The sequence below is a fragment of the Geotrypetes seraphini genome, chromosome 2, assembly GCF_902459505.1.
Source record: "Geotrypetes seraphini chromosome 2, aGeoSer1.1, whole genome shotgun sequence".
Taxonomy (NCBI): Eukaryota; Metazoa; Chordata; class Amphibia; order Gymnophiona; family Dermophiidae; genus Geotrypetes; species Geotrypetes seraphini.
The window spans coordinates 146,499,553-146,516,595 of NC_047085.1; the positions used below are offsets into that span (position 1 = coordinate 146,499,553).

The following is a 17,043-nucleotide window of genomic DNA, read 5'->3' on the forward strand; positions in this document are numbered from 1 at the left end:
ACAGTAAACACGCTGCTTCGCGGTCTTCTACTGGCCTAATTTCCTCTGCCTCGTCCCTGATGACGTCATCAGGGACGCGGCAGAGGAAATCAGGCCAGTAGAAGGGCTGAAGCAGCGTGTTTACTGTGCCTGGGACGCTGCTGGAGACAGAAGTTTTGTGTTCGTCGCACGGTGGTAGGTGCGGCTGGGAGGGTCAGCGGGGGTTTCGGGTGGGCTGGTTAGGGTCAGCGCCGGGGGGGGGGAGGGGGAGTCGCAGCGTGTTACCTGCTGTGAGTCAGGCCGGAGCCAGCAAGCTCTCCTGGCATCCTCCGCTCCGCACCGCCTTTGCCTTAGTGCGTATGCGCACTCTGCCAGCCACATCCTGACAGATCAGAACTCAGGGAACACGCAGCGAGAGTGCGCATGCGCGCTTAGCGTTTTATTATTATAGACTAGATTTTAAGCCCATTACATTAACGGGTGTTAGAATAGATGTGTGTGTCTGTCTTTCTCTCTCTCTCTCCTTGGCCGCTTTCTGTCTGTCTGTCTTTCTTTCTTTTTCTTTCTTTCTTTTTCTCTCTCTCTTTCCTCGGCTGTCCACCACCACCCCTTGCATGCTCCCCCTGTCCAGCAGTAGCCCTTTTCCCTTACTTTTACCTCCCCCCCTGTCCAGCAGCACCCCTACCCTGCTCCCCTTGTCCAGCATCACCCCTTCTCCCTTCGTTTTACCTCCCCCCTGTCCAGCAGCACCTCTTCCCTGCTCCCCCTGTCCAACAATAGGCCTTCTCCCTTCCTTTCACCCCCCATCCAGCAGCACCTCTTACCTGATCCCCCTGTCCAGCAGTAGGCCTTCTTCTTTCCCTGCTCCCCCTGTACAGCATCCGCTAACCTGGGCAGCCTCGGGGCTTTTGCTAGGCCGGCTCACCTCGCATTATCGAAGTGGGCCGGCCTAGCAAATGCCCCGTGGCTACTGCGTTTGCTGGTTGGGGGTGAGGCTTCCCGGCAGTGCAGGAGTCAAACCGTCGCTGAAATCACTGTCGAAAGCCACCCCACGCACCGGAAATCGATTTCGGCACGGATGGACACAGCACGATGGCAGGGATCACAAAACCCTAAGTGCGCATGTGCACTTAGGGTTTTATTATAGAGGATACTGCCATAACCAAAAGTTCTAGGCGGTTTACACTAAAAAGAGCTATGGAGAAAATATACTACAGTAGTTATGATCTGCATCTGTGGTTGGGGGAGGGTGTGGATGCAGGGCATGTTTACATTTAATGGATCTATAAATACCAGATCCAGGGAGATACAAAATAGGACACAGCAATATTCTTGATCAACCAAAATTGAATTTGGTGTTTATAAGCTCATATATTCAATAAAAACAATTGTGTTATAAAGTGCTCAGACCCGCAATATTTTGGAATAGTAAAAACTATGCCAAAGTTGTATCAGAATAAGGGTCCATGAGGGTCATGTATGAAGTATGTCACATTTGTGTGCATTGTCTGCCAGGTTTGTTCCAGATTAATACAAGTTCATAACCATTGCTGTAGAATAATATTTTCAAATTCTTTGGCATATTATTATTTATTTCCATTACACTCTCCTATTATCTACATTTAATCAGTGTTGATTATTTGTTGTTACAAATTCCTAATTAACTCATTTGTGAAAAAAATTTCCATCTATCCCTAATTAACTGTTGTGTAAAGATTTCTCTCCTATCCTCTTACCAACTGGAGTAATATTGTAAATTAATGAATAATAATTTATTTATATGCCGCCATACCGGGGACGTTCTAAGCGGCTCACAGCACAGAAAACAATACATACAATTCCATAAAAAGTATCCTGGTAAAATACAACAAAGAGACAAAGCATACATTTCAATAATGCGTCAGAATAAAAAGCAGACCATGTGGCTAAAAATAAGCCTAGATCAGGTAGGAGGTGAGAGAAGAAGGGAGTGAACATGCAAGGTTTTAAAAACTTCTAAATTCTGTTAAGTCTACTAAGTCACAGGGATTTAACAATTTAACCTACTGCTGCAGTCTTGAGTCAGTTTTCCCAAAGAGCAATCCGTTTGTGTTTACCTGCAACAGAGGCAACTTCTTAGTTCCTATAGCTGTTCAGACTGAGTGCTGAGAAAGCAAGAAAAATTGAATTGGAGTTAGAGAAGAAAATGTGGCATAAAGATATGGAAAAGTTCACTTTGTGTATACTTTTTCTTAGATTTTATGCTATTGAACAATCCTGACACTGAATACTACTACACGGATAGGAAAAGGGGGCAATGTCTGGAAAGCAATATATACTAATGCTCGAAGTATGGGAAACAAGGGTCTAGAAGCTGTGAAGGAAGAAGATGAGTTTGATATAGTAGCAATCACAGAGACGTGGTTCATGGAGAACCATGACTGGGATGTAGTTATACCGGATATAATCTGTCAGGAAAGACAGGGTAGGAAGAAAAGGAAGGGGAGTAGCGTTATATGTTAACGATCATATTAGAGCCACACAATTGCAGGATCTGCAGGGCAAGAAAGAGGCTCTGTGGATCAATTTCAAAAAAGAGAATGGTGAATATATTTACATTGGTGTGATATACAGGCCTCCTTCACAGACAGAAGATGTGGACAGAGATTTAATAGTAGACATTCAGAATATATCTAAAAAAAAGGTAAATTTTACTAATAGGTGATTTTAACATGCTGGATGTTGATTGGAGTATCCCTGTTGCGGGGTCTTCTAGAAATAGGGAGATCCTGGATTCTCTACAAGGAGAATTGTTCCAGCAGTTGGTAATGGAACGGGGAAAGTGTTTCTGATGTTAAAGTGGATGATCATCTAGCATCCAGTGATCACTGCATGGTACAGTTTAATATTAAGATGGGTATAGAGAGGGCTCATTCAAAAGCAAAGGTTCTAGACTTTTAAAAAACTAACTTTGTTCGGATGGGGGATTACATCAAGGAATTATTATCTGGATGGGAACGTCTGGAAGGAGTGGAAATGTAGTGAGCAAAACTGAAAGGAGTAATTGTAAGAGCGACAAAACTTTTTGTGAGGCAAGTAAGTTAAAGTAAGAGGAAAAGAAGGCTGCTTTGGTTCTCAAACGTAGTAGCTGAGAAGATAAGGAATAAGAGGTTAGCTTTCATAAACTAAAAAAGATCACAGAGGAAGACAGGAAAATATATCTGGAAAAGTTAAGAGAGGCTGGTCATGTAGTCAGGAAAGCTGCAAATGGAAGAGAAAATAGCTGACACGGTAAAACAGAGAGACAAGACTTTTTTAGATATATTAGTGATAGGAAGATGTGCAAAAGTGGCGTTGCGAGATTCATAGATGAAGGGGAGAAATATGTAGAAGCTGATAAAGAAAAGGCCAAATTGCTTAATAAATATTTCTGTTCCTGTTCACGGCTGAAGCGCCTGAAGCGGGACAGCAGAAGACAAACATGAATAGGAATGTAGGAGTAGTAGACCCTGATCGATTTTCAGAGGTTTGTGTTTGTGAGGAGCTAGCTAAAATAAAGGTGGACAAAGTAATGGGGCCGGATGGTTTCTCCGCTGACTTACTTTTTCAATGAGTCTCTAGAGTTGGGAGAACGGCGGATGTGGTTTCTCTCTACAAAAGTGGAAGTAAGAAAGAAGTAGGGAATTACAGGCTGATAAATCTAACGTCTTTGGTAAGCAAATTCATGGAAATGCTTTTAAAACAGAGAATGGTGAAGTTTCTGGAATCTTGTGGATTAAAGGACCCAAGGCAACATGGATTCACTAGAGGTAGGTCTTGTCAGACAAATCTGATCAGTTTCTTTGACTGGGTGACCAGAGAATTGGATAGAGGGAAGTGCACTAAATGTAGTGAATTTAGATTTTAGCAAATCCACAAAGATGTCTAATAAATAAACTGAGTGTTCTCGGGATGGGTCCCAAAGTGATGGGCTGGGTCATGAACTGGTTGAGTGGAAGGCGACAGAGGGTGGTGATCAATGGAGATTGCTCTGAGGAAAGAGATGTTATCAGTGGTGTTCTGTTCTTGGGCCTGTTCTTTTTAACATTTTTATAAACAATATTGCTGAAGGGCTGTTGGGTAAGATTTGCCTCTTTGCAAATGATATCAAAATCTGCAATAGAGTAGACATCCGTGATGGTGTGAATAATATGAAGAAAGACCTGATGAAGCTTGAACAATGGTCTGAAATTTGACAGCTAAAATTTAATGCTAAGAAATGCAAGGTCATGCATTTGGGCTGCAAAAACCTGAGGGAACATTACAGATTAGAGGGTGAAGAACTTATGTGCATGACAGAAAAGCGGGACCTGGGTGTGATTGTATGTGATGAGCCGTCAAAACAGCGGTCAGAGAGGCCAAATTCCAAATGGAGGAGAACATCAAGAAGGGCGATAAATCCTTCTTCAGGTAATATTAGTGATAGAAACAGAAACACAGGCGGGATAGTACACCTTAGGAAACCAGACGGGAACTATGTAGAATCGGACTCTGAAAAGGCTAAACTTTTAAATGAATACTTCTGCTCAGTCTTCACCGGTGAGGCGCCGGGATCCGGCCCTCAGCTGCGGACAAGGAATTGCACGGTAGACCCGTTTCGAAATTTCGAGTTTACGCCCAGCACTGTCCACTGTGAGCTATCTAATCTCAAGGTTAACAAAGCAATGGGGCCAGACAACCTACACCACAGGGTACTCAGGGAGCTAAGTGACGTCTTGGCAGAACTGCTATCCGCGCTCTTCAATCTCTCCCTTAATACAGGTAGAGTCCCGTTGGACTGGAAAACGGCTAACGTCATTCCACTCCACAAAAAAGGATACAGGTCGGAGGCTGCAAACTACAGACTGGTGAGTCTCGCATCAATAGTGAGCAAACTAATGGAAACTCTAATCAAACGCCAATTGGATACGATCCTGAATGAGGAGAATCTACGAGATACCTGTCAACATGGATTTACCAAGGGGAGGTCCTGCCAATCCAACCTGATCGGCTTCTTTGACTGGGTGACGGGGAAGCTGGATGTTGGGGAGTCCCTGGACATCGTGTACTTGGACTTCAGCAAAGCATTCGATAGTGTACCACACCGCAGGTTGTTGAGCAAGATGAGCTCTATAGGATTGGGAGACACATTGACGGCATGGGTTAGAGACTGGCTTGGAGGTAGGCTTCAGAGGGTGGTAGTGAACGGCACCTCCTCTGAAACGACGGAGGTGATCAGTGGAGTGCCGCAGGGCTCGGTCTTGGGCCCGATCCTATTCAACATCTTCATAAGGGACTTGGCTGAGGGGCTTCGAGGTAAAATAGCGCTATTCGCCGATGACGCCAAACTATGCAATGTAGTAGGCAAGAACACAACAGACAAAAGCACAGTGCCTGACGGAAACCAAATGCCCGACAGTATGGGGCACGACCTACTCCTACTGGAGCGCTGGTCCAGGACCTGGCAACTAAGTTTCAATACCGAAAAATGTAAAGTCATGCACCTTGGCAGCCAAAATCCATGCAAGACTTACACCCTTAATGGTGAGATCCTAGCGAGGACAATAGCAGAACGTGACTTAGGGGTGATCATCAGTGAGAACATGAAGACTGCCAAGCAAGTGGAGAAAGCTTCATCTAAGGCTAGACAAATCATAGGTTGTATACGTAGGAGTTTCGTCAGCCGTAAGCCCGAAGTCATTATGCCATTGTATAGATCCATGGTGAGACCCCATCTGGAATATTGTGTACAATTCTGGAGGCCGCAATACCGCAAAGATGTGCTGAGACTTGAATCAGTCCAGCGAAAGGCCACCTGGATGGTCTCGGAACTCAAGGATCTCCCGTATGAGGAACGACTGACAAGATTGCACTCGAGGAACGCAGAGAGAGGGAAGACATGATCGAGACATTCAAATATCTCATGGGCCGTATCGAGGTGGAAGAGGATATCTTCTTTTTCAAAGGCCCCACGACAACAAGAGGGCATCCGTGGAAAATCAGGGGCGGGAAACTACATGGTGACACCAGGAAATACTTCTTCACCAAAAGGGTTGTTGATCGCTGGAATAATCTTCCACTACAGATAATTGAGGCCAGCAGTGTGCCTGATTTTAAGACAAAATGGGATCGTCACGTGGAATCTCTTCACAGAGAAAAGGTAGGGAGAGGGTTATTGAGGTGGGCAGACTTGATGGGCCGCGGCCCTTATCTGCCATCTGTTTCTATGTTTCTATCTTAAGGTGGCCAAACAAGTTGAAAAGGTGATGGCAAAAGCTAGAAGGATGCTAGGGTGCATAGGAAGAGGTATGGCCATTAGGAAAAAGGATGTATTGATGCCCCTGTATAAGACTTTGGTGAAACAGACATTTAAAATATTGTATACAATTCTAGAGGCCACATCTTCAAAAAGATATAAAAAAGATGGAGATGGTTCAGAAGAAGGCTATTAAAATAGTGTGTGGTCTTCGTCATAAGTCGTACGGGTAAAAACTTAAAGATCTCAATCTGTATACTTTGGAGGAAAGCCAGGAGAGGGGAGATATGATTGAGACGTTTAAATACCTATGTGATGTAAATGTGCATGAGTTGAATCTTTCATTTGAAAGGAAGTTCCGGAATTAGAGGGCATAGGATGAAGTTAATAGGTGATAGGCATAGGAGTAATTTAAGGAAATACTTTTTTTTTACAAAAAGTGTGGTAGATGCTTGGAACAGTCTCCCGGAAGAAGTGGTGGAGACTGAGACTTTGTCTGAATTCAAGAAAGCCTGGGATAGGCACTTGTGAATTTTTCAGTGGCGTACCAAGGGGGGGCGTGGGGGACGGTCCGCCCCGGGTGCCAAGCCATGATGGGGGTGCTCCTGGTCCGGTCCGGTCCGGTTTCCCCCCCCTGCGCCGGGTGTCGCGTCTGGAAACAGCCTGCAGCAAGATCGCAATGCCAGCGATCTTTGCCTACTTCGGCTGTTTCCTCCACCACGGTCCCGCCCCTCCTCTGACGTCAGAGGAGGGGCGGGACCGCAGCGGAGGAAACAGCCGAAGCAAGCAAAGATCGCTGGCATTGCGCGATCTTGCTGCAGGCTGTTTCCCCAGGCAAATGAAGCGGGGAGGCCGGGGGGCTTCGTGGTGGTGGTGGTGGGGCCGAGCGGTCCTTCGAGGTGGGGGGGGGGGTAGCAGGCCTTCAGGGTGGGGCGGGCAGGCAGACCTTGTGGAGGGGGGGGACAGGCCTTCATGGAGAACAGGCAGGCAAGCCTTCGGGGGGGTGCAGGCCTTCGGGGGGGACAGGCCTTCAAGGGGGACAGGCAGGCCTTCGGGGGGGTGACAGGCCATCGGGGGGGTGCAGGCCTTCGGGGGGGACAGGCCTTCAAGGGAGGGCACAGGCCTTCAAGGGGGGGTCAGGCAGGCAGGCCTTCAAGGGAGGGACAGGCAGGCAGGCCTTCAAGGGGGGGGACAGGCCTTCGAGGGGGGTGCAGGCCTTTGGGGGGGGCAGGTCTTCAGGGGGGGCAGGCCTTCAAGGGGAACAGGCAGGCAGGCCTTCAAGGGGGGTGCAGGCCTTCGGGGGGGTGCAGGCCTTCAGGGGGGTGACAGGCCTTCAGGGGGGGCAGGCATGCAGGCCTTCAAGGGGGGGACAGGCCTTCAGGGTGGGATGCAAACCTTTAAGGGGAGGACAGGCCTTCAGGGGAGGGGGGGCTCTGGTGTAGAAGTACACGGAGGGAAGAGGGAGGGGTTCAAAGAGACGTGCATATGCCGGACTTTCGGTGGGAAGAAATAATGGGTCTGAAAATAGAGGAGAGAGAGAGAGGTGATGGACATGGGTTTTAGGGAGGGAAGGAACAGAAAGGGAGAGAAGTTGGACACAAGGGATGGTGTGGAGGGGGGGATAGAGATACTGGTTAGGAGGGTAGTTGGGAATAGAAAGGGAGAGATGGTGGACCCTGGGGTGGTGGGGAAGGAGGGAGAGCTGCTGGATGAAAGGGTAGTTAAGAAAAGGTGGATCTGTGGAGGGAGACAAAAAAAGGAAAGATGCCAGACATCCGGGGGAGGGAAGGGAAACGGAAGGGAAGGACAAAGATGGCAGATGGATGGTTAGCACGGAGAAAGAAGAAAGAAGGAGACCCTGGCAAGCAAGTTATCAGAAGCCAACCAGAGCCTTGGACCAACAAGATTTGAAAAATAACCAGACAACAAAAAGGTAGAAAAACTAATTTTATTTTCTGTTTTGTGATTACAATATGTCAGATTTGAAATGTGTATCCTGCCAGAGCTGGTGTTAGACCGCAAATGTGAGCTAGGATTTAACAGAGAGAGGAAAAGTTCTTTTTGTTTCTTTATTTTATTTACACCACAGCGCCAGTGTGGTTAGGAGAAGCCAAAGGGGGGGGTGAAAAAGCTATAAAATAAACCCACCAGGATGTTTGAAAAAAACACCCAATTGGGCAGAAAAATCGAATAGATAAACCAATTCAATAGGCTGAATTGAATCGAAAATTTTTTTTCCTGAATCTGGCAGCACTAGTTTGCGCTACTGTCTTAGACTTTAGGACCTGGGATTGGGGAGAGATGGCATCCTCAGTACTTTATAATGCAAGTGAAATGAGGATTTGGTCAGATTTTTGAAGGGTCTGCACTCTGCAGAAGAAAAATATTGTATAGGCCGGGGATATGAGACAGCAGGAAATGGGAACTTTTCTTCCTTCTATTTTTGTGAATGGCAAGACTGAGGATGTCAGAGAGTTCAGTTAAAATATATGCTTTATAAGAAAATATAATAATGTGTTTTATAAAGTTTATAACATTGCTGGTCTACCCGGTGAGGTGTTCCTAGTGGTGGTGGGGGCAGCGTGTCAATGTGTTGAGAGGAAGAGGTGATCTGGGAAATTTTGCTGAGCAAACTCCGGGCCCATTTCCACCCTCCAGTTAGTCCACTCCACCCAACTGGTTCACACACTGAGTGGGTCTTTGGGTGTTGTTCCTGGGTAGTTGTTTTGGGATCTCTTCCAGTGGTTTGTCAGTATCTCCTTCTGGTCCAAGGAAGGAAACTTTGTTATTCTTAGCATTGACCTACAGAATATGTTTGTAACAGCGCTGCTTGTGTGGCATTAGGCTATGTAGCGATCGAAAGAAAAAAACAGACCTTTGCACATTTTTGCACTATATGGTGGGTGTATGAGGAGATTCACATTTCCTGCACAGCTAAGTCCGTGTGACGTTACCTTGTGCTGTATTTGACATCTAGCAAAGTCTCTGTTTGGAAGGAAAGATCTCAGCTTAAAAATGAAGTGGCCAGAAGTTATGGTAAAAGCAGATAGCGTAGCTGGTTTTAAGAAAGGTTTGGACAAATTCCTGGAGGAAAAGTCCATAGTCTGTTATTAAGACATGGGGGAAACATCTGCTTGCCCTGGATCGGTAGCATGGAATGTTGTTACTCTTTGGGTTTTGACCAGGTACTAGTGACCTGGATTGGCTTCCATGAGAATGGGTTACTGGGCATGATGGAACATTGGTCTGACCCAGTTAGGCTATTCTTATGTTATGTTCTCATCTGTAGGGGCCTTTGTTTTTACTTCTTATTTTAATGTATTTTTTTTCTGAGAACTTATCAGTGTTTTTTATAATGGGAACAAAAATGGAAGAGAATTAATGTGTGTGGAATGGGGGGGGGGGTAACTAATTTCTTCAGCTAAATAATTCAATCCACCTCAACCAGACATAGGAGAACTCACGTACCATTCACACACCCTCCAACCAAAAACGTCAAAAGAATAAAACAGTTCGACAACCTCCTAGCCATTCGAGCTGCAACACTCGACCCCCAACTCTACAACCTATTGACCTCGACCACAAACTACAAAACCTTCAAAAAAGAAATAAATAAAAACCCTTCTATTCGAGGGAAGTGACGTCACCGCTCTGAATGGCAGCTTAAACCGGTAACCTCCGTTCAGGCCCTGCATAATATTGAGCTTTTTGCTGTGTCAGAGCACTGATTTTCTCCCCCCTTACCGACTCGTGGTGTGTGAGAGGAGCGGGGACCGCTTGGCGACACGACGGAAGCTCCCGGGAGACAAACCGGGTCAGCGCACGCTGGAACAGGCGTTGGGCCGCAGCGCACGTGGCTCTCCTCTGTCGGAAACGAGCACCAGCGAGGCTGCAAAATTGGGAGGCAACGTCGCGGCGGTGGCTGATATGCTGAGCGATCCAGCATCGGCAAGCTCCCTGCCTGAGCCGCTAACAAAAGCTGACATGCAGCAATGGATCTTAGAGGTAAAATCAGAGATTTCAGCTGTGGCAGTCCAGGTCCGGGAGGCAGTGCAGGAGCTCCGCACTGACCTGGTGGAGGTGGGCACGCGCGTGGAGGTGGTGGAGATGAGACTGGACAGTTGCGAAGAGAATGTGACTGGAGTCCAACGGTCTCTGGAGGGTGTTTCGGCGGATTACCAACTGCTCTTGGATAAGATGGAGGATCTGGAGAACCACACCCGGCGTAATAACTTGCGGGTGCGGGGCCTACCGGATCTGCTGGAGTATAAAGATGTTCGTGCTACCACTATTACTTTGATCCGCTGGTTACTTCAAAATGATACTCTTGAACCGGGACTCGAGAGGGCCCATAGAGCTTTGGGGCCCCGGGTCACTGATCAACCTAAGGACATTGTCCTCTGCCTCCAGAGCTTTATGCTTAAGGAACAGATTCTAAGCAGAGCCAGGGAGCTGGGTACAGTGACCTGGGAGGGCCATTGGTTGGAGTTCTTTCAGGATCTGGCGGCCAGCACATTGCAGAAGAGGCATGCGTTCCGAGAGGTGACCAAGGCATTGCAGAGTGCTAATCTGTGCTATCGCTGGACCTTTCCCTTTGGAGTGGTGATTTCCTTCAATGGGGTCCATACCAAGATCACCACTGTTCGTGAGGCCCGTCTTTTGCTGCAAAAGGCGGGGATTGAGATACCGGATGCTCCTGATCAACCTGTGGGTGATGCTTCACGTCGTGGAGGGACTCCAGCTTCTTTCCGGTGGCAGCGAGTGGAGCGGAGTGCCCGAGGTGGGCGAGGGGGCCATGGGGGGGGATCCCCCCACCTGGCGACAGCATCCTCTTCAAATGGTCTCCCCTGATGTCTCTTGGATGGTACCTGTTTCTGTGCTGCCTGCATGCCCCACTACCCTTTGATTCATTCGCTTCCCGAGGGTGTCTTCCTTTGGCCCCCTTGTGACTCTGAGCTTGGGACTATGTTGGGAATACTGGGGGTGAAACTCCTTGGACTGGATCTTGAGGGTGGGGTGGGGGGGTGATTGGGACGGTGTTTGGGGCTGTGTGGGTGTCTGGTGGTGGGTTGGTAGAAGGGTTGGATGTTGGTGGTTGTTGAGCTGGGGGGCTTGGGCTCTGGGGATGTTGTGATTGCGGGAGGGATGGTTAGTGTTTGGTTGTAAGTGCTTGAGTCACGGGCACAGGGGATTGTTCACTTCCTTGTATGTCTGTGAGAGGTCTGCGGGCTCTCACTTTGGGGGAAGGAGGGTGGAGGGGGGATGGTGGGGGAGGGAGTGGGGCACAGGGACATGTTTATGAGGAAGGGGTCATCTCTTACAGTGTTTTTTCTGGGTTATGGGGGGGTTTAAGTTGGTATCTTATAATATCCGGGGTCTCAACTCCCCTAATAAACGGAGGGCTTTTTACCGGGAACTGCTTCGGTTGAGAGCCGCTGTTTGTTTTGTGCAAGAAACGCACCTGGTACAGACCCATGAGCACCTTGTTAAGGATTCTAGATTTCCTCAGGCCTTTTGGGCCTCCAGGGTTGGCACCTCTAAGAGGGGCGGGGTGGGGATCCTTATAGGTAAAGGGCTTCGTTGTGAAGTTCAAAGGGTGGTCAGGGATCCTCAAGGTCGATATATTATGCTTGAGGCTCTGATAGAGGGGCGTCTGTACTCTCTGGTTAACATTTATGCCCCTAATGAAGGCCAGGGGGAGTTCTTTTGCGAGTTGGTGCGAGATGTTGTGGGAGGTGCTCTCTACTTTGAATGTTGTTGATATCTGGCGTTGGTTGTATCCGTTGGATAGGGACTATACTTATTTCTCTAGAACGCATTCCTCCTACTCTCGAATTGATTATGTATTTGTAGAGCATGGGTTGCTCCGCCAAGTGGAGTCGGCAGGGATCGAACCGATCACGTGGTCGGACCATGCCCCTGTTTGGGTGCGGTTTATGGGGGAGGGAGGTGGTACGGGCAGGAAATTCTGGCGCTTTAATGATAGTCTCTTAGATGATCCAGAGGTGGTCGTTCAGATAGAAGGGTGGCTACAGGAGTATTTAGATTTCAACTTGGAGTGTGGTGCTTCGTCGGAAGCAGTATGGGAGGGGTTGAAGGCTACGCTACGGGGCAGATTAATTGTATTGGCGTCTGCTCGGCAGCGTCAACGTTGGGAAGCCATTGCTGCATTGTTACATCTGATAGGCAGGTTAGAGGGGCTACATAAACACCGACCTTGGGATATGGAGTTGAGTAGGAAGCTACGACAGGCGAGACATGATCTGCAGGCTTTGGACTTGGAACGTTTGCACTTTAACTTGCAGTTATTGCAACAGAGGTATTTTGAGTTCTCCAATAAGGCTAGTAGATTGGTGGCCCATCGGTTGAAGGTACGTCACACGCGCAATCAGATCCTCTCGATCTGGGCGGCTTCTGGAGTGATCCTGAGGAAAGATGATGATATTCGAGCGCGTTTTGTGGAGTTTTACTCCCATCTCTACACTCCGGAGACTGAAGGGTCCATATCGGACCTGGATAGCTATCTCGCATCGGTGGCGATGCCTAAGATCACTGCTGAGGATGTTAACAGATTGGATCGCCCTCTCACGCTGATTGAAGCTCGTGGGGCTCTGCGCTCTATGAAACTTGGAAAGTCCCCGGGGCTGGATGGCTTTACCGTCCGGTATTATAAGCGTTTTCAGGATTGGTTGTTACCTCCTCTGTTACGTTTCCTGAATTCTTTGGAAGGGGATAAAATGCTTCCATATTTTATGCGATTGGCGGGGGTTACAGTCTTGGCAAAGGAAGGGAAGGACCCTCTCCAGTGCACTTCTTATCAACCAATCTCTCTGTTGGGGGTGGATACTAAAATATTTACGCGGATATTGGCAGATAGGTTGATGAGTTGGATTCCACGGTTGATACATCCCGACCAATCGGGCTTTGTGGTGGGCCATCAGGTGGGCGACAATACCCGTCGGGTTTATAACCTGTTTGAAAGGGCCAGGAGCTGGGCGAGGGAGACGGTCTTTTTGTCTATTGACGCTGAGAAGGCCTTTGATAGGGTCTCCTGGCCTTTCTTGTTTTGGGTTCTGGACTCTATTGGTGTGGGTCCGCGTCTGCGAGAATGGATTCGAATTCTCTATACCTGCCCTATCAGCTGTATTAAGATGAATGGGGGCTACTCTGACATTTTCTCCCTCGCGCGGGGCACGCGCCAGGGTGTCCTCTCTCCCCGCTTCTCTTTGCTCTGACGGTGGAGCCCTTTGCGCGGCGGGTTCGGGCGAACCGGGACATTAAGGGGGTTTCTGTACCGGGAGGGAATACAAGCTGACTCTCTTTGCTGACGACCTCCTTTTTACGGTTGAGGATCCGGAGGGCTCCTTGCCAGCTATTCTGCGGGAGTTGGAAGCTTTCGGGGTGGTGTCGGGGTTTCGCATAAATGTTGGGAAGTCTGAGATCCTTAATATCAATTTACACCCCGACAGGGTGGCTCTTCTTCGGGGACTTTTTTCGTTCCGTTGGGTTCAGAACTCGTTGCGCTATCTTGGGGTTTATTTTGATCCGCCGGGAGTGGATACCTATGCAATTAACTTTCCCCCGCTCTTTCGTCGTATTAGGCAGGACTTAGACTGCTGGAGGGATCATTGTTTCTCCTGGCTGGGCAGGGTGGAGATTGTTAAAATGATGATATTGCCTCGTCTTTTGTTCTTATTTCAAGTTTTGCCCCTTTGGGTGAGTAGACAGCAGTTAGAGGAGGTGCAACGACATATCTTTGCTTTTATTTGGGCAGGACGTAGATCTCGGGTGAGTAGGAAGGTCCTCTATTTGAGTCGGAGTGCCGGGGGGCTGGCGGACCCTAACGTGGTGAAGTATTACCAGGCGGCTCAGTTGCGTGCTCTTTTGGAGTGGCAGACGCAAGATCCGAAACCGTGGGTGGTGATTGAGCAGAGCCTTTCTGTTGGGGTGCTGTTGCTGCATCGGCCTTGGGTGCCTGGGAGAGCGAAGACTGGAGGGGTTTTGACCTCAGTAGATATTTCCTTGCGGGTGTGGAATGTGGTACGGAAGGGTTTATTGCTGGGAAAGCATCACTCTTGGTACACCCCGTTGCATTATAATCTGGATTTTGTACCTGGTCGGGGAGCTGGAGTGTTTGCTGGTTGGGAAAATCAAGGATTGGTGTGGGTGGGTCAATTGTGGGATCCAGTTTTAGGTTGGATAAGGCCTTTTGCGGATACAGGGACGTTATGGTCTTCTTGCTGGTGATCTTTTCCCCTACTTACAGGTGGTTCATTATCTTCAGACCTCGGGAGTGGTGGGGGACTTGCGGGATGGCAAGACACCTTTAGAGTTGTTGTTGGGCCCGGTGCGTCGACGGGGGACCCTGTCTGCTCTGTACCGGTGCCTAAATGTTAGGGGGGATGCCCTCCTTCCTTACATGAAAGCTTGGGAGGGGGATTGGGAATCTGCTATATCTATGGACACGTGGGAGGACATCTGGAGAGAGGTGTCATCAGTAGGTATTGCAGCCTTTTTGGTTGAAAATGGATATAAGGTCCTCTTTCGCTGGTACTATATCCCTCAGGTATTGGCTAGATAGAGAGGGACAGGGAGGGGCTTGTGTTGGAGGGGCTGCGGGGAAGTGGGTACTTATCTGCATATGTGGTGGCGGTGTGGGCTTGTGAGCGGTTTCTGGGTGGAGGTGTTTGCTCGGGTCTCTCAAATTCTAGGCACACAGGTACCGGTGGAATGGCGTCATGCACTTCTGTATTGGCACCAATTAGATCTTGACTGGGGGGATTCCCTGTTCTGTAAGTTGGCTTTCACTGCAGCCCGGTTGGTCTTGGCCTCCTCTTGGAATCAAGTGCAGACTCCCTCGTGGCCTTTGATGAAGCAGCGCTTGCTCAACTGGCAGCTTATGTATCAACTGACGGCTATGCAGCATGGTAAATTACATGACTATGCGCGTATTTGGCGCCGCTTCCGGGAGTCTATCTTGTGAGGGATGTTTGTGGGTCTGGTGTTGGGAGTTGCGATCGGGACTTGGGGGGGGGGTTGAGTTTGGGTGTTCTGATTCCCCTTTCTTTTCTTCTGTTGACATATGGAGATCCTTTTCTTCTTCTCTGTGGTTTGGGTTCACTGCTTTGTCTCTGTGGGAGGGTGAGGGGTGGGGGGGATTTTGCTGTGTTGTGGGGGTTCTTTAGCTTTTGAATGTCTAGTTTGGGATTTTGTTCTTGTTTATTATGTTGGTAGTGCCTCTGGCGCTTCCTTTATGAGGTTTTGTGATTTCACTATTGTTGCTGTCTTAATAAATAAAACTTTTATTGGAAAAAAACCCAAAAACCCTTCTATTCAAAAAACACATAAAACCGAACTATCAGAAATGTCCCAAGCATCACCTGCAACTACTCCATATGTACTTCTGATGTCATGACAATTCAGACATAATTTATGTTATGTTATGGTATGTTTGGAATAATGGTTACATATATGAGGTTCAATAAAAGAAAATTTTCACTGCCTGTTTCTATTATGACCATTTATTCAGTTTCATGGTTATTACAAAAAATATTTTTTTACATGGGGGGGGGCGGGTGTCAAAAAATTATGGGCCCCGGGTGCCACATACCCTAGGTACGCCACTGGAATTTTTAGAGAGAGGAAGAGATAATGGTTGCTGTGGATGGGCTGACTGAATGGGCCAAGATGTTTCTGTGTTTCTATGAAAGGTTTTCATGTTTGAAGCTACAATAAGTCTGCTCTTCTGTACCGAATACATACCTTATTCAATACAATCTTTATTTTTTTAATAGGACCACCTTGTAAACTGAAAGTGAAACCAGAGTCTGAAATATTGGTCTTTGAAAATGGAACTGCTTTCCCTTTCCAAGTGGAAGTTCTAGATGAAGCAGCAAATATTACTGTACAACCCAAACTGGTGGTCCATTGCAAGGTATGTTAAGAGAACCAAGATTCAGCAAACAAAGCAGCCAAAAAAAGAGTTGTAAATTTACTTTTTTTATTGCTGTTTTAATTTTATGTCTTCGATGCAGATCTTTCTATCTATCTAATCTATGTAATCTAATAAAGTGATTATCTGCTGGATCACTGGCCACGCACCACAGCCCCTATTAATAACAATACTGTTTGACACCTTGACGTCAATTGTAGATTCTTTCCACTCTCTTAGCATTATTGACTCTCATCTGACATTCTCTCAGCAAATTTCTTTTGCATTTAATTCAGGCTTTGATACGCTGCATAAACAAGTCAAATACTAAGTATTTTGACCAAGACAGAGTACCGTATCCTAATGACTTTGAAGCTTGATTACTATAATGTTATTTCCAGTGCAATAGATGTGTCATTCTAGATGAACAGGTTATCGCTCTATGGCCATGAGCTATATGCAAAAGGAATCCACTCCAGATTTTTTCTGTCATCCCCCTACTTCACTGGGAGTCTACTGCCACCTGCAGTTTTTCCCTTCTGCATGCAAGCTGGAAGAAGTGTTCTGTTCTGCTCTCTTTTTTTCTTATTTTATTTGTTATTTTTGTCCTTTTTCAGTGCTTGGAGCTTTCACTTTCTGCTCTGCCTGCATAGAGAAAGTCATCAACCCCTACAAACTTGTAGCACCAAAAATTAACACTTCTCAATAACTATACACTTTCAATTAGAACAACGTAGCATTCTAGAAATGTTTTTGGACCCTTTCTACAGTGTTCAATTATTAAACTTTTTTTTTAAACTGTTTTTTATATTTATTTGAAGTACTCCTTATCTGCCGTCTATTTCTATGTTTCTATGTTACTGTATATTCAACTTATCTT

At 47.3% G+C, this 17,043-nt stretch overlaps 1 protein-coding gene across 2 annotated transcripts in view; it reads left to right on the forward strand.

Annotated features, from left to right (window-relative positions):
* SMCHD1 (structural maintenance of chromosomes flexible hinge domain containing 1) overlaps positions 1–17,043 on the forward strand; it is a 719,028-nt gene that overhangs the window by 345,911 nt on the left and 356,074 nt on the right. For both annotated transcript variants that reach the window (XM_033933958.1, XM_033933959.1), the window contains exon 23: positions 16,027–16,166. In XM_033933958.1, coding sequence (XP_033789849.1) covers positions 16,027–16,166 — 140 coding nt within the window. The remainder of the gene's footprint in view (positions 1–16,026; positions 16,167–17,043) is intronic.